At 40.5% G+C, this 21,464-nt stretch overlaps 1 protein-coding gene across 8 annotated transcripts in view; it reads left to right on the top strand.

The window, feature by feature from the left end:
• Positions 1–21,464, top strand: part of patj (PATJ crumbs cell polarity complex component) — a 209,155-nt gene that overhangs the window by 40,727 nt on the left and 146,964 nt on the right. For 7 of the 8 annotated variants that reach the window (XM_078407277.1, XM_078407272.1, XM_078407270.1 and 4 more), the window contains exons 13-18: positions 638–714; positions 1,968–2,024; positions 7,979–8,113; positions 8,971–9,132; positions 13,445–13,510; positions 15,411–15,542. In XM_078407277.1, the coding sequence (XP_078263403.1) occupies positions 638–714; positions 1,968–2,024; positions 7,979–8,113; positions 8,971–9,132; positions 13,445–13,510; positions 15,411–15,542 (629 nt within the window). The remainder of the gene's footprint in view (positions 1–637; positions 715–1,967; positions 2,025–7,978; positions 8,114–8,970; positions 9,133–13,444; positions 13,511–15,410; positions 15,543–21,464) is intronic. The other variant, XM_078407271.1, reaches the window with a different exon arrangement.

Here is a 21,464-nt window from a genome sequence, read left to right as displayed (position 1 = left end):
TATGTGGTATGAAAGGCATGGATGAGACTTTCAGCCACAAAATTGCTGAGAGGACCAGAATCGCATGATATTATTGGACTTAAGACAAAATAAATACAGCATTCTTTTAGCTACAGTTTTGAAATGACTGCTGAAATTTATCTATGCTGAAGATTATTAAAGAAAATTCAGTAGGATCATTCATTTTCCTAAATTTCTACTTGCCCTTAAATATTGTATTCTGCCTTCAGTATTTCATTTGCCGTAAACATTTTTAAGGGAACAAATATATTTGCATTTGCATTGACTTTCTGAACCGTGATTCCATTAAACCCTATATAACAGGAGATAACTCAACATTAGGCCCTAGAAACTAAATTGGTGAAAGATTAGCTGTTGTGCGTTTGGATCAATAAACTCATAGATTAATTCTAGCAGCCAGTTTAAAATACAAGAGTATATTTAGTCTTGCAAAGAACCCCAAATGCTCCATGCTAAGGATAAGCATAACTAGATGAAGGTGAGCAAAAAATAATGTATCCAACATTGATAGCCATTGTTGTAATTATACCTGGATGAATCTGCTTACCCTTAATTATCTAGTAATTTGGCATGAATTCTCTTTTATAAATGCCATATGACATATTTTATATTTTAGGCACAAGACCGGCTACGGAAAATGATGAATTAAAGAACAAATGGGAACATTTGTTGGGGACAGAGTATGAAGTGATGGTATGATTTTCTAATACCAAATTTTCTGATATGAATTGTGTATGGAAACAAATAGTGCTGTTGAATGACATTTGTCAATGTTTTAATTTTATTTGAATTAATTGTAAAATGTAATTCCCATTTCAAAATGTAAAATAAAAATTAATAGAACTAACCAATGTTTATTATCTTATGGAGATAGCCATGAGATCGCTTCAGAACTAATGTTTGGCATGAATCATGTAATTATAATAATATGATTTATTATGTTATAATGGACCATTAAAATTTACTTCTAGTGCACAGACCTTGACATTCTAAGAAAAACTAAATAAATTCTATGTTGTTGAGCAAATACATAATGGAGACTAGATATCGTCCCCGAAAGCACATTTGAAATAGATGTGTATTTATTTTTGAAGCTTATCTATGGGTGAAGTGTTAAGTTTGAATACTGTTTATAAGTGGAAATAATTGTAAGTTTTTATAAGCAACTACTTATTGTGTTTAGTTAATATTTGTAGCAGATTCTGAATGTAAAATTATCAATCTAAATTTCCCACTCCGAAAAATATCCTTGTCAGGTATCCCATCTGTGTTTGCAGACTTTCTTAATCTAAGTTTGATAAACCTTTTGAAATGTTGTCATTTTATCTGTGACTGTTTCATGTGATATTACAAAAAAGTTTAATTGCTTTGGTGACATTTCTCTGAGACGTCTGTGCTTTATTGAGGGTCCTCGAAGTTTTCATCTTCCCTCTCCCTTGCCTGAATGTTTATTGGCAAGTAAACTCTGATACCAATATGCAATGCGACTGTTTGGTATTGCCATCTCTGATTGCTTTAGCTTAAAAATTCTGAGGAATGAAACAACATTAGGGAGGAGGGATATTGGAAATAGAGAGTTTTACAATGACAGGGATGCCATCTTTTCGTGCTGAATAACCAAAATGATGCTAAATATTTTGACATGTTGAGAGTGCCATATGATAGGAAGTGACCCAGCCAAGCAGTTAACTGCAACACTGTGGAGAAAGTTTATCACCTCCAAATTGTCCAACATTTTACGTCTTAATAGTTAAAAACATTTCCTCCAATGTGTAAATGAAGATTCTTAATTTAACATATTCCTATTAACATCTGTGGTAATTTGTGATCTGGAGGTCAAACTGTAGTATTCAAAACCATTGGATTAATGATATCTGAGTGAAAATATTGATTGTGTGCTACTTTCATTTCAACTAACTTTTAATATCTTCCTAATTCATAATTAGGTGCTTAATGTGGACTCTCAGATTTACAGTGATGTAGATGTGCAGAAATATTCTAAGGTAATGTAGCTCAGAACCATTAAGAAATTATTGACTGAAATGTTTTATGTGTTTCCATGTTGAATTTTGCAGCTGAATATTAAGTACACTGGTGGGTCAACTTGACATAGTCATGGCACTTTGAGCTCTGCGTCACCACTTGTGTTGTTTAATAATTATTATCTTTATTGTCCACAACACTTCCAATGTTACCCATATCATTGCTTGAAATGTTATTTCTCTTCTTTTTCTTGACCTCTCAAGACAGAAATTATGGACAGGAGTAATATTTTGTTCAGGATGTTTTTCTCTGCTGTTTGTAATCTATAACATAGGATAAGTGGGTCAGTCCGTCCTTTGTGCCTCATTAAACCACATAGTTGAATCAAAGTTGATTTTTATCTCAACTTACTCTATTTTCTTAGCCAACACAAATTTGCTGATGTGTCGGGAGGAACTGCAGGTTTAAACCGAAGGCAAACACAAAAAACTCAGAGTAACGCAGCAGGTCAGGCAGCATCTCTGGAGAAAAGGAATAGGTGTCGTTTCAGGTCGAGACTGTTCTTCAGACTGAGAGCCAGGGGAAAGGGAAACGAGAGGTATAGGACAAACTAGACCAAGTGGACCCGTTGGGCCCAAACCTCTCCTGCATTGGTGCAGCACCCTCTCCTCCCCCTTCCCTCTTCCCCCTCCCCCCTCCCTCTCCCCAGGATACACAGGAATGCAAAAAATGTTTTGATTATATATTTAAAAAATAATGTCTTGAGTCATTCTCAGCCATTCAAATCATTAAAGAAACCTTAGCTCTTCTAACCTTGCACAATAATTTTAAGGGGAGCCCAACTGTTAGGTGTGGAGGAATCTCTGCAATCACCTGACCTCTCTTTTTACTTCCAGCATTAGAGCAGAACCTTCTGCCCAGCTGCAAACTACAAAGAGCAGCTTCAGTATTTCCATGTTTGCGGCAGATGCACAGGAATCCTGGAATTGCAAACAATTGTGGATTAATTTCAGCGAATGCTAAGTTGTGCCATCATTTTGTGACAAGTTTTTGTCGAGATCATTAGCTCCAGTAGATCATGACCACAAACCCAGGCCAATAGACAATAGGTGCAGGAGTAGGCCATTCGGCCCTTTGAGCCAGCAGCGCCATTCACTGTGATCACGGTTGATCATCCACAATCAGTACCCCGTTCCTGTCTTCTCCCCATATCCCTTGACTGTGCTATCTTTAAGAGCTCTATCTAACTCTCTCTTGAAAGCATCCAGGGAATTGTCCTCCACTGCCTTCTGAAGCAGAGAATTCCACAGATTCACAACTCTCTGGGTGAAAAAGATTTTCCTCATCTCTGTTCTAAATGGCCTATCCCTTATTCTTAAACTGTGGCCCCTGGTTCTGCACTCCCCCAACATCAGGAACATGTTTCCTGCCTCTAGCGTGTCCGATCCCTTAATAATCTTACATGTTTCAATAAGATGCCCTCTCATCCTTCTAAATTCCAGTGTGTACAAGCCCAGTCGCTCCATTCTTTCAACATATGACTGTCCAGCCAACCCGGGAATTAACCTCATGAACCTACGCTGCACTCCCTCAATAGCAAGAATGTCCTTCCTCATATTTGGAGACCAAAACTGCACACAATACTCCAGGTGTGGTCTCACCAGGGCTCTGTACAACTTCAGAAGGACCTCTTTGCTCCTATACTCAACTCCTCTTGTTATGAAGGCCAACATGCCATTAGCTTTCTTTGCAGCCTGCTGTACCTGCATGCTTACTTTCAGTGACTGATGTACAAGGACACCCAGATCTCATTGTACTTCCCCTTTTCCTAACTTGACACCATTCAGATAATAATCTGCCTTCCTGTTCTTGCCATCAAAATGGATAACCTCATATTTATCCACATTAAACTGCACCTGCCCACTTGCCCAACCTGTCCAAGTCACCCGCATCCTCATAACATCCTCCTCACAGTTCACACTGCCACCCAGCTTTGTGTCATCTGCAAATTTGCTAATGTTACTTTTAATCCCTTCATCTAAATCATTAATGTATATTGTAAATAGCTACGGTCACAGCACTGAGCCTTGTGGTACTGCACTAGTCACTGCCTGCCATTCTGAAAGGGACCTGTTAATCCCTACTCTTTGTTTCCTGTCTGCCAACCAATTTTCTATCCATGTCAGTACCCTAGCCCAAATACCATGTGTTCTAATTTTGCTCACTAACCTCCTATGTGGGACCTTATCAAAGGCTTTCTGAAAGTCCAGGTACACTATATCCACTGGCTCTGCCTTGTCTACCCAACATCAGTCTACACAACATCATTTCCTGCCTAATGTGAATTTCTTTCAGTTCCTCCATAACCCTAGGTCCTCTGGCCACTAGTACATCTGGGAGATTGTTTGTGTCTTCCTTAGTGAAGGCAGATCCAAAGTACCTGTTCAATTCATCTGCCATTTCCTTGTTCTCCATAATAAATTCACCTGTTTCTGTCTTCAAGGGACCCACATTTGTCTTAACTAATTTTTTTCCTCTTTACATACATCAAGAAGCTTTTACTATCCTCCTTTATATTCTTGGCTAGCTTACCTTCGTACCTCATCATTTCTCCCTGTATTGCCTTTTTAGTTATCTTCTGTTGCTCTTTTAAAAGTTTCCCAATCCTCTGGCTTCCCGCTCATCTTTGCTATGTTATACGTCTCTTTTATTTTTATACAATCCTTGACTTCCCTTGTCAGCCATGGTCGCCTCTTACTCCCCTTAGAATCTTTCTTCCTCTTTAGAATGAACTGATCCTGCACCTTCTGTATTATTCCCAGAAATACCTGCCATTGTTGTTCCACTGTCATCCCTGCTAGGGTCTCTTTCCAGTCAACTTTGGCCAGCTCCTCCCTCATGCCTCCATAGTCCCCTTTGTTCAACTGCAATACTGACAATTCTGATTTTACCTTCTCCCTTTCAAATTGTAGATTAAAACTTATATTATGGTCACTACCTCCTAATGGCTCCTTTACATTGAGTTCCCTTATCAAATTTGGTTCATTACACAACACTAAATCCAGAATTGTCTTCTCCCTGGTAGGCTCCAGTACAAGCTGCTCTAAGAAACCATCTTGGAGGCACTCCACAAACACCCTTTCTTGGGGGTCCATTACCAACCTGATTTTCCCAGTCTACCTGCATGTTGAAATCTCCCATAACCACCATAGCATTACCATTGCTACATATTAATTTTAACTCTTATTCAACTTGCACCCTATATCCAGGTTACTGTTTGGGGGCCTGTAGATAACTCCCATTAGGGTCTTTTATCCTTACAATTCCTCAGTTCTATCCATACTGACTCTACACCTCCTGGTTCTATGTCACCCCTCACAAGGGACTGAATTTCATTCCTTACCAACAGAGCTACCCCACCCCCTCAGCCCACCTGTCTGTCTTTTCGATAGGCCGTATACCCCTGGATAATCAGTTCCCAGCCGTGGTCGTCTTGCAGCCATGTCTCTGTAATTTCCACACCATCAAACGTGCCAATCTCCAACTGAGTCTCAAGCTTATCCACTTTATTTCATAGGTTCATGTTTTATTATGCAGCAATGATCCTGCCATCTTATATGCTTCAAGGTCAGAAACGTGAAGAAAATTTGAGCATTTACCTCAGGAGTCATTGTTCAATGAAGCACGTGTTTAATGACAACATTGAACACGGAAGTATTAGATGAAAATCGCGATGTTTATTTTATGCCGTATGTGTCCGAAATATAACCAAAACGGTACACGATAGCGCAACAATTTGAACAAAACTTGATACTGCACACCGCAGGCAAATGGTGAGTAAGGTGCCCCTAAAATTGTTGCGTTATCATGTAGTGTTTTGGCTATATTTCAAGAATATATATATATATATATATATGCTGATTCACATCTGCTGGTAGGCTTTGACAATTTTGTGAAAAAAGCATTGATGGTACTTCAATAGTGCTTTGAACCACCTGCCTTAGGAAGTCTAATGGGAGACTTCCTAAGGCAGGTGATTCAAAGCATTATTGAAGTACCATCAATGCTTTTTTCACAGAATTGTCAAAGCCTACCAGCAGATGTGAATCAGCATTATCACCATCTCCAACAACAAGCCTCTAATTGCAATCAGCTTTCTCCATTGATTGGAACACATGCCTGATACCAAACACTGCTTGAACCTCTGTTGTGGCAAATGTTTGCCTGGAGGATAAAAGAGACACGTCAATGATGTTTCAAAACAACTTCTGAAACAAGTAACATCTTCATCTACTCTTGGGAATCTTTGGTTCATCTCTAGAGAAGGATCATCCAGGATTACTCCGAGAACCTTGAAATTCCTTTGTTTTAGGAAGCTGCAAATTCCCAACAAAAATAGCAGGAAGAGGATACCACTTTCCATACAAGCTAAGAAGAAAAACAGCCTTTCACTTTGTAAGCTCACATGAGGTTGAGTTATCTGTACAACCAGAGAAAAATCTAAAAACAGTATTATTTTCTTTGTTGCCAAATTGCAGAGCCTTTTAGTCTGGATCCACAGAGAAAGTGGTGTGAGTGGATCTTACAGCGAGAGGTGTAAGCTCAATGGGTGAATGGGGGCAGCAGTTATTTGGTCATTCTTCATGTCATTTCTTAATTGAGATTAAAATTACTGTGATCAAACAATGATCAAATGAACAATGATCAAAAAATAATAAAATTGATTGTTGTGAAGACTAAAGTGCTGTGAAGAATATGGTAGATATGAGTTAATAGGCAATTTTCCTGATGATTTGCCAAAAGATAAGATGCACTTTACCACATTTACTGATTGTATATACCTTTTAGAAGTTAAATCATTTGGTCATTGTGTTACTGTTACTATTATTTTAAGTAAATGATCTGAAACCAATAGATTACAGCTTATTTTCAGTTAAAACATGATTATTTATGACAAGATTATACTTGGTAAGCAGGAGGATTTACATAATGGTATTCATTCCAAAGGGCTTGAATTTTTTGAAATGTAATCATTATTATACTGTATGAAACAAAGCAACTATGGCAAAGATCCACAAACAGCATTGAAATAAATAAGCTAAACAGATTTCAAATATAAATGGAAAATAAATATTGGCTGGAGCACCAGAAAAGCTCTGACGCTTCCAAGTGTCCTCAATGAGCTTTAATTTCCACCTGGTGAATAGAATGGCCTGTGATTAACATCATCCCTAAAGCAAGCCTCTCAGGCGTTGTAACCCTCCTTCACTACTGCGGTGAAGCATAACTAGATCAACCATGTTTATCTCTGTCAATATGACCGTCACCAAATTTCTTATGCATGGTACACATTCCACGATGTAATCCAGTCCTGGATTTGAGCAGGACTGCGGCCACCGATAACAGTCTACTTGTCCCTTTAGTTTGGTAGTCTGTAAGCTGATACGTGTGTATTGTTCACTCTGCATGGATTGTAATAAATGCTTTGTGGTTCACCTAATACTTTGTAATGGATTGATTATAAAACATGGTGTCAGAAGTGGGATGCAAACCCACGCCTCCAATAACCGATATCTTGACCTCCAGCTTTAACTCGTGGGTGAGAGCTCGACCCTAAGACAAGGTGGATGCTTATATTGTTCTGTGGTTTTAGTTATTCATATTGCAGGTTAATATGCGATAGTGCAAAGAGATAATTTGAGTGCAGCTGGATGAAATTCTCTGCCTCAGAAGGCAGTGGAGGCCAATTCTCCGTATACATTCAAGAGAGAGCTAGATAGAGCTCTTAAGGATAGCGGAGTCAGGGGGTATGGGGAGAAGGCAGGAATGGGGTACCGATTGCAAATGATCAGCCATGATCACATTGAATGGTGGTGTTGGCCTACTCCTGCACCTATTGTCTATTGTCTAAAAACTAGAAAAAAAATATATATCTTTGCATATTCCTTCTAATTCGATTTTTGTTTTAATTTAGTTATTACCAGTTCATACATTGAATCTTGGAGTGGAGCTGGATTCATTTGATGGACGTCACTACATATCATCAATTGTGCCTGATGGACCAATAGGCCAAAATGGATTATTACAAATGGAAGACGAAATTTTAGAGGTACAGCTTTGAGAAAACATTAAAATTTGAAAATAATCTCTCCATTTCAGTAATAGGTTAGGTAACATTTATTTTCTGTTTGAAATAATTCATACAACAGGTTCAGGCAATCATTGTCAAATAATCATTATGCTTTCATGTTTGTCAGTTCTTGAGCATGTTCATCATTTGGTATGATTCCTGTTAACCTTAAATCGTGTTATGCAAAAATAAATAGAAATGACATTAGTTTCCAGTGCTCTACATATTAAGATCCAGTTTTGCATTTTATTTTTTTGTATAGGTTATGATGTGTAGATAATTTCTGCATGTATAACACATAAACGAGAATTTATATAGAGAACTGTTTAGTGACCGATAAAGATGAAGACTTTGAAGATGATTATTTAAAAACTTCAATTCTTGCACTAGTTTTGTCAATCACTTTCTCAAGAACTGTCAGGAATGGTGCATTTTGGCCATTTTCCATTCCTCATGGCTTGTGGTGAGAAAATTTTGAAGCAACATGAGCAAATTATGAAAATAGTTGAAGGGAATTAAATGATACATTGCTGGAAACGGAAAATGGTTCATACAAAATGGATGTGCAGTAAATGCTTGTCTTGTCTCCGATGCCTATGTCCCATGAATTAATTTAAAATTGAAGTCTGAAACCATGCACAAAAATGAAAATTGCAAGTACAATGTCTGCATGCGACACTTTAGAGAACTACACTTCCACACAAGGCACACAATGTTAGAAGATGCACTATGGTACCAGAATTCATGCAGGTAGAACTTGCAAACATATTTGCTTAATTCTAGATATTAATCTTTTTAAACACTGCCATAATCTGAATATTTGCCTTCTATTTCAGGTGAATGGAAAGCAGTTATATGGAAAATCACGCCGTGAAGCAATTTTATTTCTAAAAGAAATGTCCCCTCCGTTTATTTTGGTCTGTTGTCGGAGACTGTTCGAGGAAGGAAATGAGATGCCTGTCGATGAACCCACTGGCATGGAAAGCGATGCTTCCCAGGTAGAGTTGGGGAATTTCAAAAGGAAATGTACTGCTATCTTCCAATGTACAGAGTGATTCCACAATGATTCTTATAAATTGGTTGAGATATTTGGGTTCATTCAAAATTCTCCTTGATTATGTTACTCATCGAGACCCTTCATAAGTACTTAGTCAATGCATCAATTTTCTTGTGACTGATAAATACATTTTCTTAATGCGGCTGTTCGTGAAGGCTGGGTCAGTATGTCAGCTACAAGGAGATCGAATACTCATTGACAATAGGTTGTTTTCTATCGTAAACTAGCTGACAGTTGAACTCATGCTATGTGGATAACGCTGATGAACTTCGAGCCTGGATCAGTGCTTGGAAATATGATGTTGTGGCCATTACGGGCCCGATTCACCCGCCGAAGACCCGCACCGCAGACCAGAACCCGCCTGGATCAGAGACCGGAATCTGCCCAGAAGGCCCGACTTGCCCGCCACGGACGGAGGATCCGCGGATGGTCGGAGACCGGAATTCGCCCGGAAGACTCGGCTCACCCGCCTCGGATCGAGGACCCACGGGAATCCACCTGGAAGGCCGGTAAGCAGACCGGCTGCGGGAGGGAGTGCCCGGCCTTGACGGTTGGAGGCCCTGAAGCAGCCTGGGGCTCGGCTGGTCCAGGCGCCGCTCCACGAGGCCGAGCACGTGGACCAGTCGCAGCCTACAGTAGTGGAGCAGCGGCGTAGGACACCACGTCTATGCCGACAACGCAACGCCACCAGGACAACATGCCTTCATGGTCAGATGAAGTTCCCTACACTTCCAACAACTGGGACTTGAAAATGGCGCCAAACTGGCGATGCTGTATACTGTATCATAATCATAATCATACTTTATTAGCCAAGTATGTTTTGCAACATATGAGGAATTTCATTTGCGATTCAGTCATACCAATAAAAAGCAACAGAACACACAAGTTACATTTTATCATGAACACCCACCACAGTGACTTCTCCGCATTCCTCACTGTGGTGGAAGGCGAAAAAAAGTGCAATCCCTTCTTTGTCCCCTAGTGGTCGGAGGCTCTAACCTTCCGTTGGAGGGATGATCTTGACTCCCGTAGCCGGCGGTCGGGCTTTCCTCGTCGGGGCGATCAAGCTCCTGCATCGGGGGGGAATCTCAGCTCCCCCCGCGCTGGGCGATTTATCCCGGGTTGAGGCTAATCGAACCTCGTGCGGCTTTGGAGCTTCCCGACATCGGTCTCAACCCGAGACTACAAGCTCCTTGATGTTAAAGTCTGCAGGCCGCGGTTGGAACGTCGATCCCAGGCAAGGAATCGGCTCCGATGGTAAGTCCACGCCCCACGGTGGGGCTCAAAGTTAGTCCCGAGCAAGGCCTTCAGTTCCACGATGTTTTTGTGCTATGTTTATATATATAATGAGTTTTTGTTTGTAATATATACTAGACCATGTGGACCCGTTGGGCCCAAACCTCTCCTGCGTTGGTGCAGCACACTCTCCTCCCCCCTATCCTCCCCCCCCACCCCCCCCCCACTCCCTCCCTCCCCAAAACCTTCCTTGTTTGGCTGTAGTTCAGGAGCCAACAACAAACGAGAGTTTTAATATATAGATGTATCTAAGTGCTTATGTATAGTGATACTTGATCTGAACTTTTTACAAAAATGAATTTAACTGTACCTCGGTACATGTGACAAATAAAGTACCATACCATACCATGCCTGCGGAAGAGAGGATCAGATATGTAGACAGATTGTGGAAGGATGCAAGAACCATACGGTTGCTGTAGTGGGTGACTTTAACTTCCCCAATATTGACTGAGACTTGCTCAGGACAAGAAGATTAGAAGGGGCAGAATTTGTTCAGGTGTATCCAAGAAGGTTTCCTTAAACAGTATGAGGATAGTCCGAGGAGGGACCATATTGGACGTAGTATTGGGAAACGAGCCTGGTCAGGAGACTGATGTTACTGTGGAAGAGCAATTTAAAGATAGTGATCATAACCCCATAAGCTTTAAGATTGTTTTGAAAAAGGATGGGTCCGGACATTGAGGTAGGCATTTAATTGGGGCAAAGCAGATTACAATGTCATTAGGCAGGAACTAAGGAAGGTAAATTGGGAGCAGTTGTTATTGGGTAAGTCCATAGCTGACATGTGGGAGTCAGTTAAAGGCCAGCTGATCAAAGTGCATGTTCCAGTAAGAAGGCTGGAAAAGGAGCAAGGTAAAGGAGCCATGGATGACCAAGGAAATTGTAAACTTGGTCAGGAAGAAAAAGGAAGTGTATGCCCGATTTTAAAAGATGGTATCAGACGGGCGATTACCAGGGCCAAAAGGAGCCATGAAATGTCATTGATCAGCCAGATTATGGGAAATACCAACAAATTTTACATGTACATTAAAAATAAGAGGGTGACCAAAGAGCTGGTAGGATTAATCACAAATAAAGCAGGGGATCTATACCAGGTTATTGAGAGAGACAAGAGAGGAGATTGCGGAGGGCTGGACAAGGATCTTTATTTCTTGCCTAGCTGTAGGCGAAGTCCCAAAACACTGGAGAGTGGCCAGTGAGGATCCTTTGCTTAAGAAGAAAAGTAGCGAGAATTGAGGGAATTATAGGCCGATGAGCCTCACAGTAGTGGTCGGGAAACTATTGGAGAGAATTCTTCGAGATAGGATTTACTAACATTTGGAAGAGAATGGGCTAAACAAGGATAACCAACACAACTTTGTATGTGGCAGGTTGCGTCTCACTAACTTGATTGAGTTTTTGAGGAGGTGATGAAAGACATTGATGAAGATATGGCAGTGGATTTTAGTAAGGCTTTGATAAGGTCCCTCATGGTAGGCTGAGCCTTAAGTTTAAGATGTATGGGATTCACAATGACTTGGTCATAGGGGTCATATTGGTCATATGGGTTCGGAGCTCACTTACTGATAGAAGACAGGATTGTCATGGAAGTAAATATTCTGGCTGGAGGTCTGTGCCCAGTGGAATTCCATTAGGATCTGTGCTGCAACCTCTGCTGTTTTTGATATATATAAAAGACCTAGACGTAAATATAAATGGTTGGTGAGTAAGTTTGCTGACAACACGAAAATTGGAGGAGTTGTAGACAGCGTGGAATGCTGTCAGAAGATACAGCAGGGTATAGATCAGCTGCAGGAATGGGCGGGGATGAAACAGATGATGTTTAACCCGAGCAATTGTGAGGTGTTGCACTTTGGGAGGCTGAATGTAAGGGGAGAGTATGCAGCTAATGGTTAGACCCTTAACAGTATTGATGTGCAGAGGGTCTAGCAGTCCAAGTTCATAGCTCAGTGAAGGTGGCAGCACATAGATAGGTAAAGTAGGCCTGTGGTATGCTTGCCTTAATTGCTAGGGGCATTGAATATATGAGTCACAAAGTCATGATGCAGCTCTGTAGGATTTTGGTTAGGCCACATTTGGTGTATTGTGTGCAGTTCTTGTCACCCCATTACAAGAAAGTTGTGGAGGCTTTGGTGAGGGAGTTTAACAGAATGCTGCCTTGATTCTAGTGTTTCAGCTACAGGGAGAGGGTAGATAAAATGTAATTGTTTTCTCTGGAACATTGGAGGTTGAGGGGAGATGTGATAGAAGTATATAAAATTATGAGAGGTATAGACAGTCGGAATCTTTTTCCCAGGATGGAAATGTCCAACACTAAAAAGTGATAGGGAGAAAGTTTTATGGAGATGCGTGGGGCGTTCTTGTACACAGAGAGTGGTGGGGGCCTGGAATGCATTGCCCAGGGGTGGTGGTGAAGACAAATCCAATAGTGGCATTTAAGAAGCTTTTAGATGGGCACATGGAAGTGCAGGGATAGAAGGATATTTATCATGTACAGGCAGATGAAATTAGTATTACTTGGCATCATGTTCGGTAAAAACATTGTAGGCCGAAGTCCCTGTTTGTGTGCTTACTGTTCTATGTTGTTATATTATTTATGTTAAGTATGTATGGAAGAATATTTCTGGCCCAACGACATAAGCAGTTATTATTTATGCTAAATATATTATTTGAATGTACTTTTGACATCTTAATAGAATATAAGATAGCTTCACTTTCCTTCCAAAACACAGATTCCTCTGTTGTTCTGTACACCTTAAACATTTCTCCCTTAAACACTTCTCCCTTACTTGAACTTTGCCATATACCAATTCATAAAAGCTTAGGTTTTTCCCAACACTCTCTGTTGGGTTTGTAACTAATGTTCTGTGTGTGTTCAACCATCCTTTTGTGAAATCATTGCTGATCCTATAAGAATCAGCACTATATCATCAAATATTTGTATGCTCTACTTATAGGTTTCAGAAATGTACGAGATGATAAGGCCACCATCTCCCAGGAGTAGTGCAAATTGTAGCCACCAGGTAAATTGAACTATTAAAATGAGAATCAAATAAGATATACATGCGTGTCAGGGCATATCACATTATCTTTTTTTCCCCCCGATGCATGACATTTTGCCCTTGTCAACATGATTTCCATGTCAATTATAAAATTCATAAGAGTAATTCAGCTAGATTTGGCCACTGTCTTTTTTTTGATCAGCTCAAAACTCCTTTTTGGAGAACAATGGCTTTGCATCTTACCAATAGGCTACAACTTTAAGCCTATAAAAATACAGTAAACCCTTGCAATAATGGATTGCACAGAGGAGATGGTGTCCTTTATTACCGATTGTCTGTTCTAACCGAATTAGGAGGTTTAATATGTACAGTGCTATTGCCAATAAACAGCCAATACACTACACAATAAATAGTAAAGTACACAAAATACATATTACCTTCGAACGGCACAGTGGCGCCATGGTAGAGTTGCCACCTTACAACAGCAGAGACCCGAGTTCAAATCTGACCTTGTGTGCACGGTCTTGTGTTGCGGAGACGTGCAGGTTTGCGGTTTAGCTGACTTCTGTGGGTTGTGCTGTTTCTGCGGCTCGCTACATCGCTCTGCCAGTGTTCGCGCCTGGCATCGGTTTGCTCCCTGTGGCTGTGTGGGTTTCCGGTGCATTTGCTCCATCCCACACACTGGAGCTGTTGTGCTCGGTCACCCGGGGCGGAGGAGAGTGGGGTGGTGACCGCTAGTCGGCATGAGTTTGGTGTTTCTACACTGTACCTCTAAACTAAACTAATCTAAAATGTTTCAAAAACACCATTCGCCCCATCCATCTAGTTTTCATTCTATGAAACAATGAACTTGATCTACAGATTTGGTTCGCTATAACCAAATTCTGTTATAAAGAAAGCCATTAAAACAAGAGTTTACCATACTGTTGTGGTAAGTTGTACCATATATTTTAGCATCCCAAAAATTACGTTTAACTTTGAATAATGTGCAAAGTATGCAGTATTGTTCCAGCCAAAGGAACATCTGTTCTGAACTTAGCTTTGCATCAGACAAGGCGTTGCAAAAAGTTGCTTTGAATTGTTTAACTCTACACCAATTGCACCATACTGATTTGTGCAAATTTGTGATTTTAATATAATTGTGATCCCATGTGAAATAGTAAAATTCAGAAGATTATTCACAGAACAAATATATTCACCATATATGACAGATTGTTACAATATTGGCAGAATTACACAGGCTGGCATAAAAATAATAGATAGAAGAATTGGAGATAAGAGTGTGCAGCCAAGGCAGGTGCAAAAGCATTTTGAAATGAAATAAATAGTATTAGTATTAGATTTTCTCTGATGCAGCGGACCTGGAAATAGTTTTGTGTTGATAATAGAGTCATAGAACATGGGAACAGGTGCTATTTATATTAAGCCGATTTTCCGTCACAGGCCCAATATAGCCTTCGATGCAATGGCATTTTTAAGTACTTCATAAATATTATGAGAATATCTTTCTATCCCCTTAAGCAATGTGTTTAAGATCTCAACTTGTACCAAATTCCTTCTATATCTCTTAGCTGATATATGTGCCTTTTGATTATAGCCACTTCTGTTTAGGAGAAATGTTTCTTGCTATATATTAACTATGCTTCCCCACAATTTTTTTAAACTATTCAAGTCCACTCTCAGCCTTCACCATTACGAAGGAAATAAACTAAGCTGAAATGCTCCATCCCAGGCAACATACTGGTGAATTACTTCCACACCCTCTCCAGTGCAATCACAGTCTTGGAAGAGTGAATTAGGGAAATTTAAGTTTGACAATGCTAGACACTAGAAATCTGTAATATATTTGTCTGACAAAATAGATGTAACGATTCCTGACAAGTCAATATCAATGTTTTACAAGTTAATTTATTTTCCAAAGGTGGACGTGGATACCGAGGCTAATGCGGAAGGGGATGAAGTTGGGGAGCTGGCTTTATGGACGTCAGACGTGAGAGTGATTGAACTGCATAAAGGTTCTGAAGGTTTAGGTTTCAGCATCTTGGACTATCAGGTACATTCCAATTTGTATATATTTTTAACAATGGACAAAAAAATGGTACTTGTAGGTTGCAACAATTACACTTTCTTTGAAAACAAATTTTAGAATATGTTTGATAGAGTAGAAATCCTTTACCAAAGTGGTGAATGTAGTATTTTTGAAAATTGGGATAATGGAATAATTTGAGTATTAGCAGTTAAGTACAAGTAACAATTTAGTAATGGCATTAATTTCTTCTGTGATTCATTTGCAATTTTTGGTTTTCTTCCCTTACCACGGTGAAGAATTATAATTTTTGATGCAAAGGCTGGTGGGATGAAAGATGAGGACCAGGGAACTCTATGCTTGTTCTGTCTGGGGGGAGGGGAAGCAAAGGCAGAACTGGGAAACAGAGAACGTGAAGGATCCATCCACAACAGCAGTAGGGAAACCACTTTTACTGAAAAGGATGCCCCAGAATGGAAAGCCACATCTTGGGAGAAGATGTGATGAGACAGCAAAATTGAGAGTAATTGATGACACCCTTGCAAGAAGCAGAGTGAGGAGGTATAGTCAAGGTAAAAACGAAGTGAGAATTACTTCATTGAGAGAGAATTACTTCAATCTATCTGCCCTTGGGGGTTCCTGATACCTGGACTGTTTCCTTTTCACTTGTCTGCCTGCAAGTTTCTTGTTGGAAAGTGACAGGTCATGCCACACTCCCAATTTTTACAAACATTGAGTTGATATTGGAGTCTTCAAACATTGGGATTCAGCCTCATTGTTTCTGGTAAACTAGTGGAGATATTTATGATGCATGACAGTGTTCAACATTGTCTAAGGTTATGATAATAGTGGTACTGACCCAACAGTGAGGTAATAATGTAAGAAGCTGCAGTTCGGATCAGGTAAAATATTGGGAGTTGGGAACTGCTCATGTAGTTAGAAGATGTCCTGTCATTTTTGGAGATTGGCAAAAAGATTGGAGAAAAATTATTTTGGGATTAGGTATTATTGGGTCAGGGATCACCATTATTGAAAGGTCGGCAGATTTTCAGAGTACCGAGCAGAGGAAGGAAAATGTATTAGCTTCTGGCACACATATTACCTTTAGCAACTTAAACAACTGCCAGTAAGTATCCTGGTCTATTTTGCAGGAGCCAATGTAACAGAAAATCAGCTGCATTTGCATCACCTTTTGGTTGTTGCAATGTGTGTGTCCTATTGATGAAAAGGGAACATGTAAATTATTGATCTCAAAACAAATGATTGTTTGTATTATTAGGCATTCATCACAACATTCTACAACAACTTTATTTTAGTGTATAGCTATCTGCCAAATTTGAGTACTGTCCAAAACAAATTAACCCAGATGTAGGTCACTGATTTTATTTGTAATGTTGTAATGCTAATGAATAGTGCGTTAACTCTATAACTTACATGATAATGTCAAAACGCTTTGCTCTCAATCAGGATTTTTTTAACATCTTAAAGCTGTGGGCTATGAAGGTAAAGCAAAATCATCGGGAAAGTGTAACTGTTGGAAATTAGTTCAGCATAGAATTAGCAATGGACAATGTTATGTCTAAAAGGCATTAAAGGCAACCCGAGGATAGAAAAAGGAGATAAGATTTTTTTTCCGATTATTCTGATTTTGGGGAGGGGAGGAGTGGGTGATAAGGGGGGATAAGGGGGGTTGGAGTGGGTGAGTGGAGGGGGAGGTGGTGGAGATAAGGGGGGTTGGGGGATTGAGTGGGTGAGGAGTGGGGGAGGGGAGGGTGCTAGACCAATGCAGGTTTGGGGGTTGTGGGGGGATGGAGTGGGTGAGGGAGGGGGATGAGGCGAGTGGGGGGAGAAGGGGTTGAGGAGGGATGGAGTTGGTGAGGGAGGAGGGGAGTTGAGGGGGGATCGAGTGCGTGAGTGGGGGGAGGGGGGATAAGGGGGAATCGTGGGGAGGGGAGAAGGGTGGTTGAGGGGGGATGGTGGGTGGGAGGGGGAGTAGGGGAGGAGAGGGTGCTGGACCAATGCAGATGTTTGGGGATAATGAGGGGGAGGGGGCTGCTGAGCACACGGGCTGCCGCTAACTTTAATAGATGCGCTCCCCCCCTCCCCGCCCCCCCCACCCCCCCCCCCGGCCGGGAGGACAGGTGGCCATCCTTGTGTGCCCTGCGCCTGACCTTCCTCCCATGGTGCAGCGCGGCGGCAGAGGGTTCAACAAGATGGCCATCGTCGCTGTTCGCCGACGATCCAGGAGAGGCTTTGGATCCACGGCTCACTCTGGCTGCAGCGCTGGCAGCACGGGGCCAAGGTGAGTGACGCCCTCTACCCTTCCCTGTCCCCCCTGGCCTGCTTTGGTCCCCGGGGGACACTCCCCGCCCGGCAACGAGCTTTATCAGTTGGAGAGGGTTGCCAGGCTTGCAGGATCGTCAGTTGGGGAAGGGGTGCCCCAGGAGAGGCTAGCAGGAGAGATTTGGACCCAACGGGTCCACCTCATTTCAATTAAAAATATTAAGTTACTAAAGAAGAATTAAAAACTAATTTGAAGTTCCGAGATTTCCTTCCAGGTGCTTTGCGTGTCTAATCTGCTTTTGCATGGATGTACTCAGCTAAGTGCATTTCCAGTTGTCACTTTCATGAATTTGGACATCTGGGTAACAAGCTGATGGCTTGGGTCATTTGTGGAGAACAGACTCTCATAAGATTTGAGTACTGCTTTATCATTGCATTTGTGGCCATATTGGTACCAGTGATATAGGTAGGAAGTGTAGGAGACCTGCAAAGAGAATTTAGGGAGTTAGATAGTAGGTTAAAAACAGGCCACCAGGATTGTAATCTCAGGATTAATAATCATGCCATGAGCTAGTGGGGCAAGAAATATAAAGATAGTTAAAATATAGCGATAATTTGGCATTGTGTGCTAAATTATCCTCCTACCCCCTTGGCTCTGTCCACTCGCCCTCTTACCCCCTCCAGTGCCACCGCCTCCTCCTTCTACCCTGGAGTCACCGACATACTCCACTTTGCGGAGCTGGTGAGTGGGGAGGGTCCCCCAAGGTGATCAAGTGACACAGTGGTTCTGTCGTTTGCAGCGGCCTGAAGAAAACGTTGTCGCCAGGGACTACAACGTGAGCCACAACAGCCTTGTCACTGGACTGTGCGGTGGGTGAAGAGAAGCTCGCAGGTGTAGACCAGCGGCATCGGCGCCTAGTTTTAACGTGAAACGACAGAAAGTGCTGGAGTAATTCAGCAGACTGAATCAGTCTAAAGAAGGATCACCCATGTGCTCCAGTGATGCTGCCTGACCCGCTGAGTTACTCCAGCACTATGTTTCCCTTTGTGTATTAAACCATCGTCTGCAGTTCTTTGTTTCAACTACATAAATGATAGTACGTTACTCAGTTATAACGTTACTCAGGTTTGACAATATTGCTATTGCTATTGTCGACATATCGACAATAGCAGACACCATTCTCCCCCTCCCAGCCATGGTCTGTTATAATGAGGGTTTACTGTATTTTGTTATTTTGTAAGTGCTAGAAAATTAAAAATAACCAAAAGTTGAGAAGCAATTTAAAAGGTAAATTAAATTTATAATGAAAAAGATGCCATTTTATTGCAAGATTTATGCCAAAGCGGTTTGCAAAGTTCTCAATGGATCACAAAAAATTATTAACTGGTTGACCTTCAGTCACAGTAATAAAATAAATTTAAAAGCTGATAACTTTTATTGAAGTGTATAAAACTATTTCGTGCTGCAGGAAATATATTCTTGTACATTAATACCATAATATAAAATGATTTAAAAATTATTTAAAAACCTAGCATCAATGCAATACAGAAAGTTTTTGCCTGTGTTTTCAAGATTGTGGGACTTCTATTAATCTCTAAATTTAAATTGTTCTCTTTTAGTGTTTCTCATATATTCACACATAATGTTATACCCAAATGGCAGACATTTGAATTTTCTGGTAAATAATTTACTGATGAAAGTTACAAATTTGATTCATTTACATTTTTATCTCTGCTGAAAATCTGTCACTATTGTTATTCAAGGTTTTGCTGGCATATTTATTAACTAAACTTTCGTGTTAATTGCAGAAATTTTGAATATTTTCATAATCTAACATGGTTTCTGCATAAAACACTGAAAATATTAAGTTGCTTGCAGCTCAAACTGGTCGGTGTAGGGAAAACATTTCCTGTGAAGTTGACGTTTATTTTTTACTAGATAATGAAGTATTTTTAATAAAGATGAACTCTGCTTGTAAGTGCATGCTGCCAGATGAAATGCAGCCTTTCTGTAAACATATTTTCCTCAGGCCCTGGAGACTATGATTGACACCAGCTGTCTAATGGAATATATGTACTTTTCCTTTTTTTATTTGCCAGCTGCATGATAAAGTATAACATTAACTGCAACAAACATTTAAAGAATATTTAAATATAGAAAGCCATACTTTTTAGGAACTTCTTCATGTTTTACCTCTCTTTTAAACATAATAGAAAGTATTTCAGAAACAAGACTGCTGTTATGAATTTTCAATAGGTTGTAAGATAATGTATTCATGTTTGACAATTCTCTGAACTTTAGAAAGCATTTCGTAGAGAAAGCTACAATTACAACAGACTACTTAGATTTTTCAATTGTTTTACCTCAGGCTTGAAAGTCAGTAATGGGAGGTGTAATCAGTAATTTTTGCAGTGAAATTTCCTGGATGACACATAGATCGGTGGAATTTCTACATGATTATTCACCTCCAGATTTCCTTTGCAACACAAATTGCTTGAAGTACAGTCTGATAACGAGGCATTTGGAACCTCGCTAAACATTGATAGCAACAAACATTAGAGTTTTGGGATACCGCATGGAAACAATGAGTTAGCTTTGAAGAGCGTTTGATGGCACTGGGCCTCTACTCACTGGAGTTTAGAAGGATGAGGGGGAACCTTATTGAAACTTGCTGAATAATGACAGACATGGATATGGAGAGGATGTTTCCACTATTGGAAGAGTAGGACTGGAGGTCATAGGCTCAGAATTAAAGGAGATTCCTTTAAGAAGGCGACGAGGAGGAATTTCTTTCGTCAGAGGGTGGTGAATCTGTGGAATTCATGGCTACAGATGGCTGTGGAGGCCGTCAATTGATATTTTTAAGGCAGAGACAGATAGATTCTTGATTTGTTTGGGTGTCAGGTGTTGTGGGGAGAAAGCAGGAGAATGGGATTAAGAGGAAAAGACAGATCAGCCATAATTGAATGACAGAGTAGACTTGATGGGCCGAATGGGCTAATTCTGCTCCAAGCACTTATGAGCTCAATAACAAGGCCTTCAGCCCACCGAGTCCACACCGATCATTGATCACCCTTCATACTAGCTCTATGTTATGCCATTTTCACATCTGCTCCCTACACTCTAGGAGCTATTTACAGAGAGCAATTAACCTACAAACATGCACGTCTCTGCGATGTGGAAGGAAACCCACGAGTCACAGGGAGAACGTGCAAACTCCACATGGACAACACCCGAGGTCAGGATCCAACCTGTGTCTCTGGCGCTGTGAGGCAGCAACTCTACCAGCTGCAAAACTGTGATGCCCTTACCCATGAAATTGAAGGAGAGAGAAACAGGACAGGGAATGAAGTAGTGGTCATTAAAAGCTAAGTAGTTGAAAGTTAGAAAAGAGAACAGACCGAGAGAAATATAGAAGGAAAAATAAACAAAAGATAAGATTTTAGAAATCTAACATTTTAGAGAGCTGTAAGAGTAGTTGGTAACTGCTGGCATGACGCTTTACAGTTCCAATTGTTTTCAGTCTCAATTGGAGAGATCAACTAACATGCTAGGAGCACAAATCCTAGTGTTGAAATGATCCTTATGTCATTAAGTTTAACTTTTACGCCTTTCTGTAGCAATTGTAATTTGTTTTAACACTAAAAATACAATAATTTCTTTAA

Source organism: Rhinoraja longicauda, chromosome 11 (assembly GCF_053455715.1).
Source record: "Rhinoraja longicauda isolate Sanriku21f chromosome 11, sRhiLon1.1, whole genome shotgun sequence".
Lineage (NCBI taxonomy): Eukaryota > Metazoa > Chordata > Chondrichthyes > Rajiformes > Arhynchobatidae > Rhinoraja > Rhinoraja longicauda.
Note: the sequence above shows the minus strand (reverse complement) of the source record. Positions and strands in the feature narration are given on the sequence as shown.